The 16,793-nt window shown below is 37.2% G+C and overlaps 2 protein-coding genes across 3 annotated transcripts; one reads left to right on the top strand and one right to left on the bottom strand.

The window, feature by feature from the left end:
• The first annotated feature begins 859 nt into the window (after positions 1 to 859).
• On the top strand, positions 860 to 9,967 carry kbtbd3 (kelch repeat and BTB (POZ) domain containing 3). Of its 2 annotated transcripts, none has more exons than XM_028464564.1 (10): positions 860 to 1,069; positions 1,202 to 1,499; positions 2,909 to 3,074; positions 3,975 to 4,157; positions 5,068 to 5,241; positions 5,318 to 5,608; positions 6,772 to 7,014; positions 7,103 to 7,393; positions 7,500 to 7,649; positions 7,754 to 9,967. In XM_028464564.1, the coding sequence occupies exons 2-10, from the start codon at positions 1,231 to 1,233 to the stop codon at positions 7,877 to 7,879; spliced, it is 1,893 nt and encodes a 630-aa protein (XP_028320365.1). In that variant the 5' UTR covers positions 860 to 1,069; positions 1,202 to 1,230; the 3' UTR covers positions 7,880 to 9,967. The 2 variants fall into 2 exon arrangements, with proteins under 2 accessions (XP_028320365.1, XP_028320366.1); XM_028464565.1 differs by having other exon boundaries at positions 1,205 to 1,499.
• Positions 9,968 to 10,061: 94 nt separating this feature from the next.
• Positions 10,062 to 10,897, bottom strand: sln (sarcolipin). The gene is made up of 2 exons (XM_028464567.1): positions 10,743 to 10,897; positions 10,062 to 10,527 (listed from the first exon to the last, which is right to left on the bottom strand). The coding sequence occupies exon 2, from the start codon at positions 10,468 to 10,470 to the stop codon at positions 10,375 to 10,377; it is 96 nt and encodes a 31-aa protein (XP_028320368.1). The 5' UTR covers positions 10,471 to 10,527; positions 10,743 to 10,897; the 3' UTR covers positions 10,062 to 10,374.
• Positions 10,898 to 16,793: the final 5,896 nt, after the last annotated feature.

Raw genomic sequence — 16,793 nt, forward strand, 5'->3', positions numbered from 1 at the left:
ATAGATAGATAGAAATAGAAGAAAAGGAACCCAGAAACGTTCAAATGTACTCAGGTTTTTATTGACAACATTGTTTGCACTTGACAATTATAATTATTATTTTATGTGGTACTGCTAGTGTATTATTATTATTGCTATTCTTGTAAATATCATGACATTTTCATATTATTGTATTTTTTTTTTTATTTTTTTTTTACATTATAGTTACTGGTATTATTATTATTATTATTATTATTATTATTATTATTATTATTATTATCATCATTAATTATTGTAGCCAAAGAACTGAAATATTAGTGTTGAGTGGTAAAACCAGCATTTTAAATATATCCAAGTACCTTGTATCATAGCTACATGTGTGATGTTTTTAAAAAATTAAACATTCAACGAATAATTCTACTTAGAGATTGAGAAAAACGTCTATCTGTTGTAATGTCCATGCACCGTTGCCTCCACCACCACTGGTCCAAGATGGCGGTGACGTGGCGATGACGTGTCCCTCCGCAGTCAATGCGGCGTTTACGTATACACTGTCTATGGCTTTGCCCCAAACGATCATAGTTTATAATGTCTATGCTAACAATGCGCTGGCATTTGAAATACATAAAGTAACAGTAGCTATGGCGATGCAGTAGCATATAGATTTCATTTGGCAGTAAGTGATTTCATTTATTTATTTATTTATTTTAATAATTTGAATAAACAGGACGCGAAAGATTTTGAGTGAGTTCAGGGTGAAGAAGATATCTGATCTGAAAGCGATTTTTAAAACATGACTACAATTCCCAGGGATCAGTGCGCCCACTAAATCAGAAGCACAGCACTTCCTGTTTATATACGCAGCTCAGTCAATGTGCTTTACAAGGAATCAGCGGCACATTTTTATGATTATTTTTAGACCTAAAAATTACATAGATTTCCTAAAACAATTTACACGCACAGTAATCGAGTTATCGAGTGATTTTTTTTTATTCCGGAAGTAAAGCTGTACGAGACAAAGAACTGTCCTAGGTGCTGAAACTATGCGCGTTTCTGTTCAGCTGGAAACCAAATGTTCATGCGTCCACAGGTAATCATCTGATACCTTCATCATACTTCAGCTTTACTGTTCATCAGAACTTTGTATTTAATAGAAACCTAACTGTGCTATTCTTTTTTTTCTCTACACTGTTTTTGAATGTACCTCCTTCACTCCAATCAGCAGTAGTATCAGACATGTAAACAGCTAAGATGGATGAACGTCAAGAATCGACCTCCAGTGCGACCAGCCAGCACACCCCGGGTCCTTCATCATGCAGCATGGACAAAGCCTTACAATGTAACGGGCTGTCAGAGAGGCAGACACTGCTCCAGGTCTCTGAGGCACATGGACTACAGCTGCTTGGTGTGCTCAGGTCCCTCAGGGAGAGAGGATCACTTTTTGACTTCACTATCAGGGCCCAGGAACAAAGCTTCCCATGTCACCGATGTGTTCTGGCAGCATGTAGTGACTTTTTCAGGTACATCCCGATCAGGCGTGTGTATTGCCTGGCATCTGGCGATACAATTCATATCCGATACATAGGTCACGATGCGATATGATATGATATATCCCAATATTAAAGTAGAAGGCGATTATTGCAATTTTTTTATATATATGACTTAAGAAACAACCCAGATAGCACGCATTCGTCTTGCCGATGTCGGCCTCAGATCGTGCGTCAGCATTTCACTCCTAATGCCTCATTTTTTTGTGTGTTTTTCCTCCCAAATTGGTGATACCACTTATAAAATTGTAAAACTGTAAAATGCCATGAAGCTGTTTTTGTGCTCGATATGGATGCATTTTGAATCGATCTGACAATTGCGCGACATAATATCGCGATATATTGCCGAATCGATTTTTTTTAACACCCCTAGTCCTGATCCTCAACGTATACTAGGGATGTAATGATTAATCGTAAGGCAGCTAAAAATTGATTCATAGGTATCACGGTTCACATTGATACTATGAAAATTGAATCGCAGTACTTTTTTAAACAGCAGAGGGCGCTATCTATTTATCCTTCTCTTGTCCAAAAGTGTAGGCGGCGGGCGGAATCTGCTACTACTTTCTTTCTGGCCACCTTTTACTCTTAAACATGTTCATAAATGATTCCTTACCCTTTTAGCACCGAAATAATATCTGTAATATTACATGAATATCTGTAAAAGTCCCGTTTTTCTATTAGATCTGTCTGCTAGCATAGCATCTCCTCTTCACTGCAAGAATATCTGCATGCCAACCAACCACTGGGTTGCCAGCGTCCTCTGCTGGTTCAAACAAATATCTGATGTAAATACAGTCCAATGCTTTTTTTTTTAAAGTCCAATTGTTACGGCGCAAAATACATTTTCAGTTGCACTTATAAAAAGAAAAATAACTATTATGCAGTTTTGCATTGTTTACTATAGAACCAGAATTTAATTTAATAGTCTTCTTCTTCATTTGTATTATTGCTTTATTTATTCAATTCAAGATTTATTTTGAGTTAAATTGCATTGCTTTGAATAGTATAACAAGGGATTCTTTTGACAATGAAAAATAAAAGGCAAATAATACAGTATATTCTAGTTTTTTTCCCCCAAAAAATAAAGGAATATTTTTCAGTCATCAGTTGTCTACAGTCCCATTTTGTAAAATAAATCGTGAGAGAATCGTATCGTGAACCTAGTATTGTGAATCGAATCGTATCGGGAGTTGAGTGAATCGTTACATCCCTAATGTATACCTTATGTATTTCTTTCATATATGGATTATTCTTAGCTTTAGAACACCTGCTGATTGTTGTTTTACTCTTTGCCTTGTTTTCATTTCTCTACTGTACATATTTGTCCCACTGACACGTCTGAGCAATAATCTGTGTAATTCACTTCTCCTGTGCGTCAGGGCCATGTTTGAAGTGGACATGAGAGAACGAGATGATGGTTCCGTCACACTGGGTAACCAGTGTTCTCTGGCAGTTTCTTCTTTCCTGGACTTTGCCTACTCTGGAGAAGCGCTTATCACTGACAGTAATGTGGACATGTTGTTTCAGATCTCATCTTTTCTCCAGGTATGAATACAATATACACTGCTGGCCGGGGTTGGGCTCAATTACATTTTTCAGTTATAATTACATTTTCAATTACCCATGTTCAAATTGCATTTCAATTACGTATACAGTGACCAGCATTTTCTCCATTTTCAATGAAGTTAGAATTATTTTTTATCCTCAGAAAGTCAGTTACAATTATGTTCTCAATTACTAAACTTCAATTACAATCAATCACAATTACTGAATTAAATAACGTAATAAATGCTAACCTTAGCATCTCTTATGATAACGGTCCTAAATCAGCTGTAACATACACTAAAAACAATTATCTGTCTTCTAATGTATTTTCTATTTTATTGGTTACCTTGTGAGACTTTCTAATTTATGAAATTATAGTTTTTAATATTTTTGGTGTGGGCGTCAGTTTACCCCCAGATTTTTTTTAAAATGGTAAAATGTGGGAAAGTGTGATATAAAACATTTTAATAATTGTTAACTACATATGTGTAGAGCTGTACATACAACTGTAACATGGTTCCCCAGATTAGCGTTAAATTATAATTGACAATTTTCATAGAATTTTAATTCATTTATTTGTAGGATAAACCCCTTGAGGTGAACCATTTCGTTTTCAAGGGGGTCAATTACAATTACAAAGTAAATTATCTAGAATCAATTACAATTTAATTACAATGACGACAGCAGCAGATTTATAAAATTACAATTACAAATATAATTACACCGTAGTTGTAATCAATTATCAATTAAGCGATTACAATTGACCCCAACCCTGCCGCTGGCAGCACATTTCTAGACAGTTTTTATGTGTTTTTGGTTTTCAAATCATTTTTTTAATATTTCTTCTGTACTTGCATAATGGATCGAAATATGTTCTGGATTGTTCTGTTGTGTCCACAGGTTTCAGTTCTGTCCAAAGCCTGCAGTGACTTCCTGATTGGATCCATGGAGCTCAGTAACTGCCTGCTGCTCTTATGTCTGGCTGAATCCTACGGTTCCAGCTCTCTCCTGCACGCTGCCCATCAGTTTGTTATGCAGAACTTTTTTGAACTCTCCAAAACACAGGAATTTCTTGACATGCAGGTAATTCTCAATCTTTTATGTCGTTGCACCATTCATAATTTATTAAGATTACATTTTTTTTGTTATTAGGTTCTCAACAGTATAGAAATGTTTTCTTCTTCAGCTGAAATATTGCAGCAGGATGTCCTTTTGTGTAAAACACAGAATGTAATTCTCTCACTCACTCATATCATCCTCTTCCATCCACCTCAGTGTCCCCCCCACGTCTCATCACCATAGGGAGTTTTAGAACTCACTACCTCAGATTCACTCACCACTTTCAAATCCCAGCTCAAAACCCAGTTGTTTAAACTTGCCTTTTCCCTCTGATCGACATTTTTCCACTGAACTTCCATTATTGTCCACTTTATTTTGTATTTTTTTTGTTTTTTATTGTTTTTAACGCGTCGTCTACTGTTTTTAACATGTTTTTTTTACTGCTTTTAACCTGCTTTCTACTGTTTTTAAGCCGTTTTCTACCGTTGTTAACCTGTTTTCTACTGTTTTAACCCATTTTGTACTGTTTTTAACCCGTTTTCTACTGTTTTTAACATGTTTTCTACTGTTTCTAACCTGTTTTCTACTGTTTTCAACATGTTTTCTACTGTTTTTAACCCATTTTCTACTGTTTTTAACCTGTTTTCTGTACGGTGACCTTGGGTACCTTGAAAGGCGCCTTATATAGAACATGTATTATTATTATTATTATTATTATTATTATTATTATTATTAATGAATGTAAATATGTTTATATAATGAGAGCTCACCTGCACTTTTAAACTAAAAAAAAGAAGACATTACCTTGTAAATTAACTGTAATCCCTCAGATATAATTGTCAGATAACTGTCAATTAAGCATTGTTGATTGTAATCTAAGAATTTTGTCAGAAAAGCTAACAAAAGTAAGGCTTTTTGTGCTCATGTCCCTCAGGCAAATGTTTTGAAGTCCTGTTTGAGGTCAGACTCTCTCAGCGTGCCCAGCGAGGAGGCAGTCGTTATGTCACTTCTCAGATGGATCCGCCGTAATCTTCCTGAAAGGCAAAAGTTGTTGGCTGAGTTATTGTCTCTGACGAGACTCCACCATTTACCAGGTCCTATTCTAAAGGTACAACCTGATGTTTCACGTTGGATTTTGGCCTCTTTAATGTTTGTGTAAACTCCATCATTTTTGCAAATCCCAGGATCTGCGTGACTCAGACTTTCTCCTGTGCAATGACAAGTCCTGTCTAGCGCTCCTGTCAGAGGCTCAGGACAAACAGACTCTATATGATGGCCTGCTGACAGATGCCAGGCCTGCCACCACACAGAACTACATTTACATTCACAAAACTGAAGAGAACGGAGAGATCCATCACACTTTCTGCTACTGTCTGGAAACAGATCAGTGGAAAGAACTGGGAACCACTCAAGGAGAGGAGTTTGCCACAATGCCAGACCCACCAGGATCTTGTCTTACCAGCTATGCTGAAAAGGTAAAGTTTTTAGTTGATAAACTGGTCCTTGACTTAAACAGAGCTGCAGCCTATTCATGAATACAACATGGAGTCACCACAGAGTTACTCATCCACACTCATATTCACAATAATGATGAATTTAAAGTCACCGTTTACCTTGATTTACATTGTTTATGGATATTGGGAGGAAAAACATTACAAGATCACACAAACTGCTGTAAAAACTTTATCCAGAACTAAACATAAGACTTTATGCTGTGAGCCTAATGCCCTAAAAGCACAATGTTGATTTTTCATTTTGTAATATACTGTAATATGCAGTACATATACAGTATATATCAAACCAGAATAAATCCTATGAAGGCAAAGATTAATTTCATGTAATTTCAACAAGTAGCCCATGCACACACTTCGGTCTCAAAAATCTTCTGACATTTTTACCGTGATTTGTTCCGTGATTGTTTTTGTTTGACAGGATGAATACTTTTTTTTAAATATGGCCAATTATGGTGTATGTGTTGATTTTTGTGCCTTCTTATTTTTCTTCCATTTTCACCTTCCACTATCTAAGGAACTACACCACATAGTAAATTGAAATTTGGTATACTAATACATCTCCACCTACTCTCTCAGAATATAAAACTTTGCCTCAGCTGCCTGTACGTTCATCAGCTTTAAGCTATGTACATAGACTGTTCAAATCACTAATGATTAGTCAGATATATGCATTGGTTCCTGGGTGACAGTCTTTTGAAATCTGAAAAAAAAAAAATTTTTAAACTATTTTCATTGGCCCATAACTGCATGTGGGAATGTAAGAAAAAACATCTGATCTCTGTTTTAATTTATAGTATAAAGGTTACTCTTTCTTAGGATATAAAACCATTGTTCTTTATGTGACTTCTTCATTTTTATTTTGGACCCCAACTTTGGGTTATTTCACCACTCGCTAACAGTGAAAGTCCTTTACATGAGGCCATTGTAGCTTGTCTCTGTTTTATAATCATTTTTTGTTTATTACTTTTTCCACTAGTAACATAAAAAATGTAAGAAGATGATTTCTATTTTCCTAAATAAGTCCTGTTATCAGACTGAGATCACCAATGTATTATAGAGGATAATAATAAAGAGCTCTATCCAATGTGTCATCTTTAACATAAGGTTTTCTACGTTGATCATAGATGTTTGTAACTGGAGGCTGTGGGGGGAGCTGTTGTCGAATGATCCGTCTTCATGTGGCTGAAGCGTTCCATGAAGCTACTGCTGAAGTCTGGTGCTTTTGTCCTGTGACCTTAACTTGGACCACTTGTCCACCCATGCCGAGGCCTAGAACCATGCACACAGCCGTGACCTGCTCAGACCGGGTGTACGTCATCGGAGGAAGAACCAAAGGGTCCAGAGTGGACACTCCTGGTCTCTTGGAGGTTGTTTCCTTCATTTACTTTGATGCCAACATTATATAAATTCCCTACTTTCCTAATTTTCTGGACATATCGTCTCCCTGTGTTATAGGTGGACTATTTTGACCCTCTGACACAGAGCTGGCACCCCGTTAGCTCTCTGCCCAATGCCATCTTCTACCCAGAATCCACTGCTTGTGGTAGGGCTATCTATTCTCTTGGCTCAGAGGTGGAGACCTCTGACTACTTCAATCCATTGCTTGACTGCTTTTTCTGCTATAACGTGGAAGAGGATCAGTGGAGCCGTCTGGTGGCTGAGTTTGGTCAGTTTTTTCATGCTACACTCATCAGGGCTGTGTCTATCAACGATACTCTGCACCTCTGTGACCTTTCCACATATAAGGTAAGCCAACTGGTGGCACGTAATGGAATTATAACAGGATTTATTACATTTAAATGTTTTCGTTTTATTAAAAAAAAAAAAAAAAAAAAAAAAAAAAAAACCTCAGCTCTACAGTTTTCAACCTGAATCGTGCGAGTGGAACGGCGAAGGCTCGTTTGAGTGCGCAGGGTTTAATGCTGGAGCGGTTGGTACGAGAGACAGGATCTACATCCTGGGTGGAGACTACTCACCTGATGAAATCACTGACGAAGTTCAGGTACAACAGGATACAACATTTCCATATATTATGAGGATTTGCTGGAATTATTTGGACTTTTTACCATTTATAGGCTGATGGTTTTGCTCTGTGCATCTGTCCAGGTGTACTACAGTGGGAGGAGTCAGTGGCAGGAAGTAGCTCCCATGCCCAGAGCACTCACAGAGTTTCACTGTCAACTCATCAGCTTCAGCAAACACAGAGACCCATGGGGAGCTGGCATGCACTGAAACATTTCTGTGTTGTGCTTCTTATGAACATATTGCATTGCACTTTAACCTCAAAAGATTCGTCCTGTCAAAATGTATGTGATAAAAATCTGTTTTCAGATACATAGTGCCTGCATTGGAGCTTAAAAAAACAACAATCACATATTGGAGTGTCACATATCTATGATTTGCCAGTTACAGTTCTTAACATTCACTAAGCAGTTGAACATACAGTTGTGTGAAGAAATTATTTAATTAAAAAAAAGCTTTGTAATATCAGAAAAAAATATATAAATACCTAAATATAGTTATTTAGGAAGCTAATTACATAAGGGCAAAGAAGGGGCGGGATGGGGAATTTTACCCTTAGAATCAATAAAATGCTGTCCCAAGTATAAGTTAATGCACACAGTAATAAAAAAAAAAAAAAAAGATATTCTCCTGCATATAAATATATTATCCAACAGATATAGTCAAAACATCAACCTCATGGAGATTCCTGACACTTTGGTATCAAGGTAATAACAAGTCACCTTGTAGGGCAGAGGTTTTATGTGTGGTTTGGATGCCCAGGGTTTTGAGTTCAATTCCAATATCGATTTACTGTGTGGTTTTATTTTCTTATTGGTTTATTATTGTATTTAGTATTGAGTTGGAAGCCAGTGATGGTATTTTTCCTGTCTGTGTTCTGCAGATTTAGGCTGACCTCTGGGTTTCTTACACTGTACTATACAGTTATTTAAAAATACACACAACATGGGGCAATTGGTATAAAAGTTGGTATATATATATATATATATATATATATACATTTTCCCACTCACAACCCCCATCCTTCCCCAGTGAAATATTTCAATTTTGAACATTAAGTGGTTTATAATACACTTGTATCATATAAGACAAAAATAGAATTAAATACTTGCACCCAGGGCCGTAGCACCACATTTTGGACCCTAGGTAGTGGGTACAAAACATCTTGTTGGGCCCCTACTGTAAGTTATGTTTTTGCCTGGAAACTATAAAAGTATTTTTGCATTATTATATAAGCTTTCTTTTTTCTTCACAATAACTCAGAAGTTCCCAACTTTTTTTGGATTGTGACCCAATTTTAATATCATAAATGTTCAGCGACCCCAGAGACAATTTTTTTTTCTTTCTAGAATGAGTTTTTAATCATGTTTATTAAAGTGTGTTGCAAACATGGAGTAGCCAGGAACAGTGCACAAAGTGCACCACCTTAGATATTTCTATACTGCATTTTATTTGAACTAGATTTATATTTAAGAAAGTTTAAGTATAGGAGACAGTGTGTGATGTGAATTTGAATAATAATAATTAAAAAAAATTAAGTTTAAATCCTTTTTTTCTTTAAACCAATTAATAGACACTTTAGGCTACGCCATTTTAATTCCAGGTGACCCCACATGTGGTCCTGATCCCAAAGTTGAAAAAAACTGCAATAACCTAATGACTCCATATAAATTGCTCTTATATACGAGTGCTTAATTGAATATTGTGTTAGTGACATACTTTTGCTACAATTTAGGGGCGGCTGGTAATTTATTTTTATTGTATTTTATTTTTTTGTGGGGGAGGGGGTATAACTAATTTATATATGCACACAAAGCAAACATGTACAAAGGTTAATAAAAGGTAAATATAGAATGATTAGAATTATGAGGACACTCTGGTCACCTACTTAAGACTTGGTGGCAGCAAACATTCAATCTTCAAAATCTTTAAAAATAATAATAATTTAAATATATATAAATAAAGGAACTGAAGAATTTAGTAAGCCGTTGCTTTCACTCATTTCACCTTCTCTCCCTCTCCTTTCTTTATTTTTTTATGTTTTTGGCCTGGTCTGGTCTTCCTTTCTTGGGGAAAGACATGGTTTCCTGCTGCTGTCTATCTCCCGTCCTTGTCACATCCACAGCAGCAGAAACACATGCGGGTCGTACCATTCTCACTGTTTTAAAGGGGGTGTAGCTAGGGTCTTGATGTAGCAGGAATAATAGTTTTTAGTGCAAAGCTGTGCTTAATAACCAGCTTATTATCACACTGGGCCCTTTTCATTCACATATAAATCACCTGAAAATGTTTCAAATGCTTGCGCCATATTAAAGATTGTTAAAGAAACAAACTTCTCATGTGTCATTGGATGATGTTTTGGTGTTGATACACATCGATCACCAGTGTTCCATACTCTTTCATACTTTTTGTTTATTTTTATTTCATCCTCACATTTGTATTCCTCTGTTTCCCTTTGCCAGGAAATCAAGGTCACAAACAAAACATCTCTCAACACAAATGTGACTCCAAGGCTACTTTATCATTGACAGGCTGCTTTAGCTTCAGCAGTCACATTAAGATATGGCCTCATTATTGAGAAGAGTGACATCACAGTGTCTGGACGAATCAACAACAGCTGCTAAAAGTGAGCACGCTGGCTTCCCTTAACACACATCACTCCAATCCGCTGTGCCCCTGGGCAATGTCACCTGACTGTCATTGGATTAGTCCTGATAGGTTTTCACCAGCAGCCACATAATCAGCACTGTGACTAAGACGATCATGAAGTTGAGGAACAGCTCCTGTGTTGAGCGATCCATGACAGCACTTCAATTAGAGAATCAAGAGTCTGGCTGCGTTTGCCAAGGACTCGGGCCCTGGAGTAGAGAAATGATGGAGATATAGAGGAACAGAGCAGAAATTTGGTTGTTAGAATCCAGACATAAACATAGGCATGCATAGTCATTGGTGCTCATACAATCTAACGGTTTACATTTGATGCACAAATAAAACAGGTTAATTCAATATTGACACCCTAGGCCAAAATAAACATTCAATAATTAACTCAAAGATTGACAACCTCTTTGCTTACCTTGAGTTTTTCTTATGATGGATTTACCAATGAGGAGAAAAGCAGATCTCTTGGTCTTACTAGAAGCTTCCCTTTTGCCAGAGCTCCCAGTCCTCCAGTTCTCTGCTATCAACAGGGGCAGGACCTTTTCCTAAAGTAGTCATCCTCAATGGACCGCCCATGGTTTAAATACACACCGACCGACGTCACACACACCAACTAAACTACTAATAGTGTTATTTTCCACAATATGATCCACGTGAGCGTTTCCCATCCCAACCATGGACTCTGTCTTTCTATTATAACCTTAAGGCCACACCCTGACACAGATGCTCAGACATGCAATGTAGGGTTATTTATAAAAGCATTATTACAAATACTAGTGGCTTAAACTGGTTCCAAACACAATACTTGTCATATCAATGGACCTGCCACATTGTAACACTATATCACTCTGTGTATGGAGAGGGTGGCAGTTAAAAAAAAAAAAAAAAAAAACGCTGAAAATTATATTTATCAGCTGTCGTGTCAGACAGAAACAATGACATATTGTGAGTTTTCAATGTCCCTATATCTCTACTGGAATCACCACTTTCAATGTGTTTGGGCTGTTTGATCTTTCTTCATGTGAGCTTTCCCACTGGAACTATACATACATGGCTGTTGGATGAAATGTTAATCTGGTCTCATTATTAAACATCCTGTCTCTATTTTCAGCCCTTCTGTGTTTCAGAGTGGTCAGGTTATGATTGAGAAGATGGGGGTTTGATCCTTGGGCTACCTGTCTACCTTGGGCAAGACACTGAACCCTAAGTTGCTCCCAATGGTTGACTAGCACCTTGCATGGCAGCTCTGTCCCATGAATGGGCGAATGAACTGATATCGTAAACGAATTCAACTACTTGAGAAGTATGCTTCATTATTGACAATGCAAAAACCAAAAATCCTTCTTCATCACTTTACTGGTGTTAAAAGCTAAACACATTTAGCATTAGGGGTGGGAACCTCTGGGTACCTCACAATACAATACGCAATACACCGCTCACCATAATGATTATCTCACGATATGACGACACTGTGATTATCAATATATTGGTCAGAAATCAATCTACGATAATCCATGACATGACAAGAAAAAAAAGATGAAGTGAAAAAATACAATTTTTATATCTCTGAAAAACAATAAATTGAAAAATTGACACTATTTTAGTGCAACATTTCTGTAAATAAGTGTCAACATACCAATGTAAACAAATAAGTATGTGTTCTGTAAACAAAAAATAAGGTCTTTCTTACCAGTGACGCCATTATAGAGCATATTCTAGTAAACAATATATTGGTTCCTTCAACAAACAGCAGAAAAGCTTTTGGAAAAAAAAATTAAAAATGAAAAAATAAAAAAATAAAAAAATTGATACTTAGCGCGAGCATATCGGTAATCGATCGTGCAAAAACATTTTCGCAATATATTGCCGTATCGAGAATCGAGATCTCGTCACACTCCTATTTAGCATTAGCAAATCTGCACAATGTTAGCTTCTGCTAATTTATTCTGGTAAATTACACAGGGACTATCAAAGCGTTTAAACAAAATCACAGTAAAGTCACAATTGATGACCTAAAATGCTTATATTATGCCTCTTTTATTTATTTTACTTATAAATCTCTTTGGCTAACTACATCTGTGCTAAGAAAAGGATTTTGACAGTTCACAGTTGTTAAGACCAGTCTAATCTCTGCACTGGTGTTAAACCAGCGCTGCCACACACACACACACACATGTACACGTACACACACGTACACAGAGAGGGTACAGTAGGGAAGAGCACACAAACACTGGGACCCTCCATGCCAGAGAGTTCAATGGCTCAGAACAACTACAATTCTATCGCCCTGTTTCTCTGACAGAGTTACACCATAAAGTATTTGACCCAGGAAATCCCATTGTCACAGAGACCAAGTCGTGATTAAATAAAGCAGGATGGGGTGTTATGGCATGCCCATGACTGGAGGATCACATCCCACTGTGACAGCTGTGTCTACCTTGAAGATGGATAAGTGTTGGCAGGGTAACCCCATAAATCAGTAGAGAGACAGCGGGTTATCAACCAAGTCTCATAAACGCCTCTTGGCTTCTCACATTCTAGGTGGCCTTCCAAGCACACATGAGATAGCATAGCCTAAATATTGAAAGTTACTCAGCAAGACATTGGATGAATAAGCTTGCAATACGTCGCGTGAAATTATGAAAACCCTATTGTTCTTTGTCTTTGACCATCAAAGACCTGTTTGTAAAAGTCCTAAATAGATCCAACATGGCACTTTTATTTTGCCTATACATTTTCCTCTTATTTTGAAATAATAAAATGTGCTTTAAAAATAAATAAACAAATAAATAAATATTATTTATATTATTTTCTTTATTAATGTAAATTTTAAATCTACTTTAGAAATACAATTGATTATTGTCAAACAATGTAATACACAGAATCAGAATCATGAAACACAGGATGTGATGTGAAATTGTCCATTGTGTCAAAAAGATGGTAGGAACAAGATATTCACCATTTGATAGTGGCTTTTGAACTGTGTCTCAGATATGAGAATGATGTACATTTTGGGATGCATCATCAGTAGTTTTCCTTTAAATCAGGGGGTGTTTCAGCCTTTTTTAACACTAGACACTCTCATCAAAGGCGGCCAGCTACAGGGTGATCAAGCCTGAGCTTGCGTCCCATAACTGTTTCCCACGTTGTCATACCGGCAGCTTAGGGTCACTTGACTCACGGTCTGTGCCCTATGTTCCGCAACCATACTTAAGATAAATTATCTTAAGTATGTGGGCGACCGTGGCTCAGATGGTAGTGGGTCGTCTTCTGATCGAGAGGTTGGGGGTTCGATCCCAGTACCTGACTATGTGTCGAAGTGTCCTTGGGCAAGACACTGAACCCTAAGTTGCTCCCAGTGGTCGACAAGCACCTTGCATGGCAGTCCTGTCCCACTGGTGTGTGAATGTGAGAGTGATTGGGTGAATGAGCTGATATGTAAAGCGCTTTGAGACTGCTTCAGTGTGGTGATAAAGCGCTATATAAAATCAAGTCCATTTACCATTTAGTCCATTTATCTCAGTTTAGTGAATCATCACAAAGACTGGATAGCTGCTCAAAGCACACTGTCGTAGTTGAGCGTGGGTGGGGTGTGTGAAGGAAAAACATCTGATTAATGCTGAGTCAAAAATAACCCTAGGAGTCAAAAAGCATCCAGAAAGGTATAAATATCCATGAAACCAACATGCTCATTGGTAAAAGGAAAACCATATTAAATCAAAGGAACATTAACTTCCATCATCAGACAATATACTATACTATGCTGTACTCAATCTCTCACATTCACATGCTGACAAGACAGAGTCTGAAGACACAGACAGGAATCCATACCAAATGACAAAGATAAAACTAACTGAACATATTACAGATAAAATACTAAACAAGACTGAAATGTCTTTTTTTGCTGTTACTTTCTGGGGTTGCCACAGAGAATTATTCACATGGATAACTTTGCATAGGTTTTTAAGTTGGATGCCCTTCTCGACAAAACCCTCTGCATCAATCCGACACAAGGTGAACAGCCTGGAGCGCCAAGGAGCCTCAATGAACCACAATCCTCTGGTCTCAAGTCCAACAGAAAAAAAGTCCTGACTAGGGGTTGAACCAACAACCTAGAGTTAAGAATAATCTCTTCCACAAGAAAGATCCAACCAATGTGTCCCATTCCCTCACACTGATCAAGAAAAATAAACATAAAACATTTGGAAGCCTTTGGTCTTCTGGTTTTTGGCTGTGGTGTATCTACAGAAGTCTTTGGTTCAGGAGGGCTGTGCAACTTTTTGTTCCAACCATTTTTGATTGTGCTTGTTTATAATCTGACTTTTGCTTGTAGTGAGTCCCATGAGAGCGATCGATATCAGAACTACTATTTTTAAAACAGGCATCTGTCTTTCTTTATCCGTGCACCTTCATCCTTCAGTCCCAGTTAATTACTTTAACACAAAACCACCAGCAACAGTTTGGCTACTGGCTGCCAGCCTGGGATTTCAAAGGGTAATGGCATGTCCTGGGGTTTGGTTTCCACCCTCTCGGCCTTGCATTGCTTTTCAGAGCTGCCCTTGATCACTGCATCACAGACATTTCTGGTGATGGCTTCAAAGATGAGGTTCATCATTGTTTTTTTTTTTTGTTGTTGAAATTTTCACATGAAAATCATTAAAAGGAAAAAAAAAGAAATACGTTTATAGAAGAAGAAAAAAAATCATGTCATCATTAATTACCTCTAAGAAATATGAATTTTGCATTGTTATATTTCAGTCTTAAAATGCATCTTGAATTCTTTGGCATTTGATGCGAGAAAAAAAGGGATCAGCTATTGGCTACGGCTCACATCACATGGCTTTCTTTACCACACAAACCATTTAGGAAACTCCAGAAACTGAAATCTGAACCACACCTTTGAAGCCAGAGGGCTGGTTAAAGTCGCTGTTTGTCCCTGCAAGGCTTACATATAACGTGCGTAAGAAATGAATCCACACACACAGAAGTATTGTCATTATAAGATGATACATAGGACTGCAGGTAGTATACAGATTTGTAAAAGTCTATAGAAGAGCTTCCTGACATTGCAGCAGACCATTCTTCCTATAAGTGACCATGGCTGACCTATTGTAGTGTCATCGAGTCATAATAAGCCAGTGAATATTTTACGACATTGTTTAGAACAACATGGATCAGAGTGTTGCCACAGGCTCTGCTGCCTGACCAGCTGTTGTTGTGTAGTCTAAACATACTGAGAGCTCCCACTGGCCAGAAGCTCAGGCCAGCACTGCAATTACAGACGACTGAGGACAGGTGAGGGCTACGTGACTCACTGCATCCATGCACAGATCTGCAAAGTCACACACTGAAGCAAATAAAATACTTCCATGTGGATGAAGCTCAAACTCATCTCAAATGAGGCCAGACATTCAAGATTTATACTGGTCTCAAATGATGGCATGTGTGTATGTGAAATTTAGTATACCTATTTGGAATGTGGAATACACTATAAATAATATTTAATAAGGTATTTATAAATGATTAGAAGTGATATCCCCCATACCTGAATGGTTTAACTGTATCCTGTGTGTGAAGCATGCCACTTTGTACACGTTCTGCACGTAGACATCAGCCAGGGCCGCGGGGTTCTGCAGCACCCCCTAGTGGCGAGAGGGAGATAAAAACAAATGCAGGCTTTTTTTTTTTTTTTTTTTAACTGGTATGTTTTATTATAAAATATGAACTACTGCACATAAATTCATTTTGTGCACTGCTGGTTAATTAATAATTGTTTTTTTCCTTCTTCTTCTGTTTTCCTTTGTTTTCAATCACAAAATAAATGCCATAGACAATATTTACAAATCTTATACATTATAATACAATAAGTGTGTGTGATGCAATATAACAATGGTATTGTGCTATTAGAGGGTGAGGGGAGGAGACAATAACAAGTTAATAATAGTCAAATATGTGGGGGAAGGCTAGTAGAAATCATTTCATTAGATTGATGAGGAAAACTGATGAGGGGCTGTTGTCGTCATTCAAATAACTTTACCTACAAACTAACAACTGTCCTGATTATTTAGAGCAACCAAAAGCAATACAAGTTGTCATTTTGACTGAAGAAGTTGCTCAATTATCTAAAAAGCAGGCTGAACGCTTCGCTCCAATAGAAACAAACAGGGTTGTTTGACGTCTTCAATCACGTGACTTGAAGATGGTGGAATGCAGGTTCTATAACGGTAAAGTAGTCCCATTTTTAAAAGTTAATAAAAAACAAATATTGTGCAATATAATGCATTTCGTTAGGCATAGACCTTCTAATAAGTAGATTTCAAAGGTTTCTGGCCACATTTGTAAAAACAGTGGAGGATCCATTTCATGTAATCAAAACCATTCTTTACTTGTTTTAATTGTTTTTGCTTGAGTAAATCAGTAGTATTGATTGGTTGACAATGCATTAATAACAAACCATAGAGTAAGG

The sequence above is a fragment of the Gouania willdenowi genome, chromosome 13 (genome assembly GCF_900634775.1).
Source record: "Gouania willdenowi chromosome 13, fGouWil2.1, whole genome shotgun sequence".
In the NCBI taxonomy this organism is placed as follows: domain Eukaryota; kingdom Metazoa; phylum Chordata; class Actinopteri; order Blenniiformes; family Gobiesocidae; genus Gouania; species Gouania willdenowi.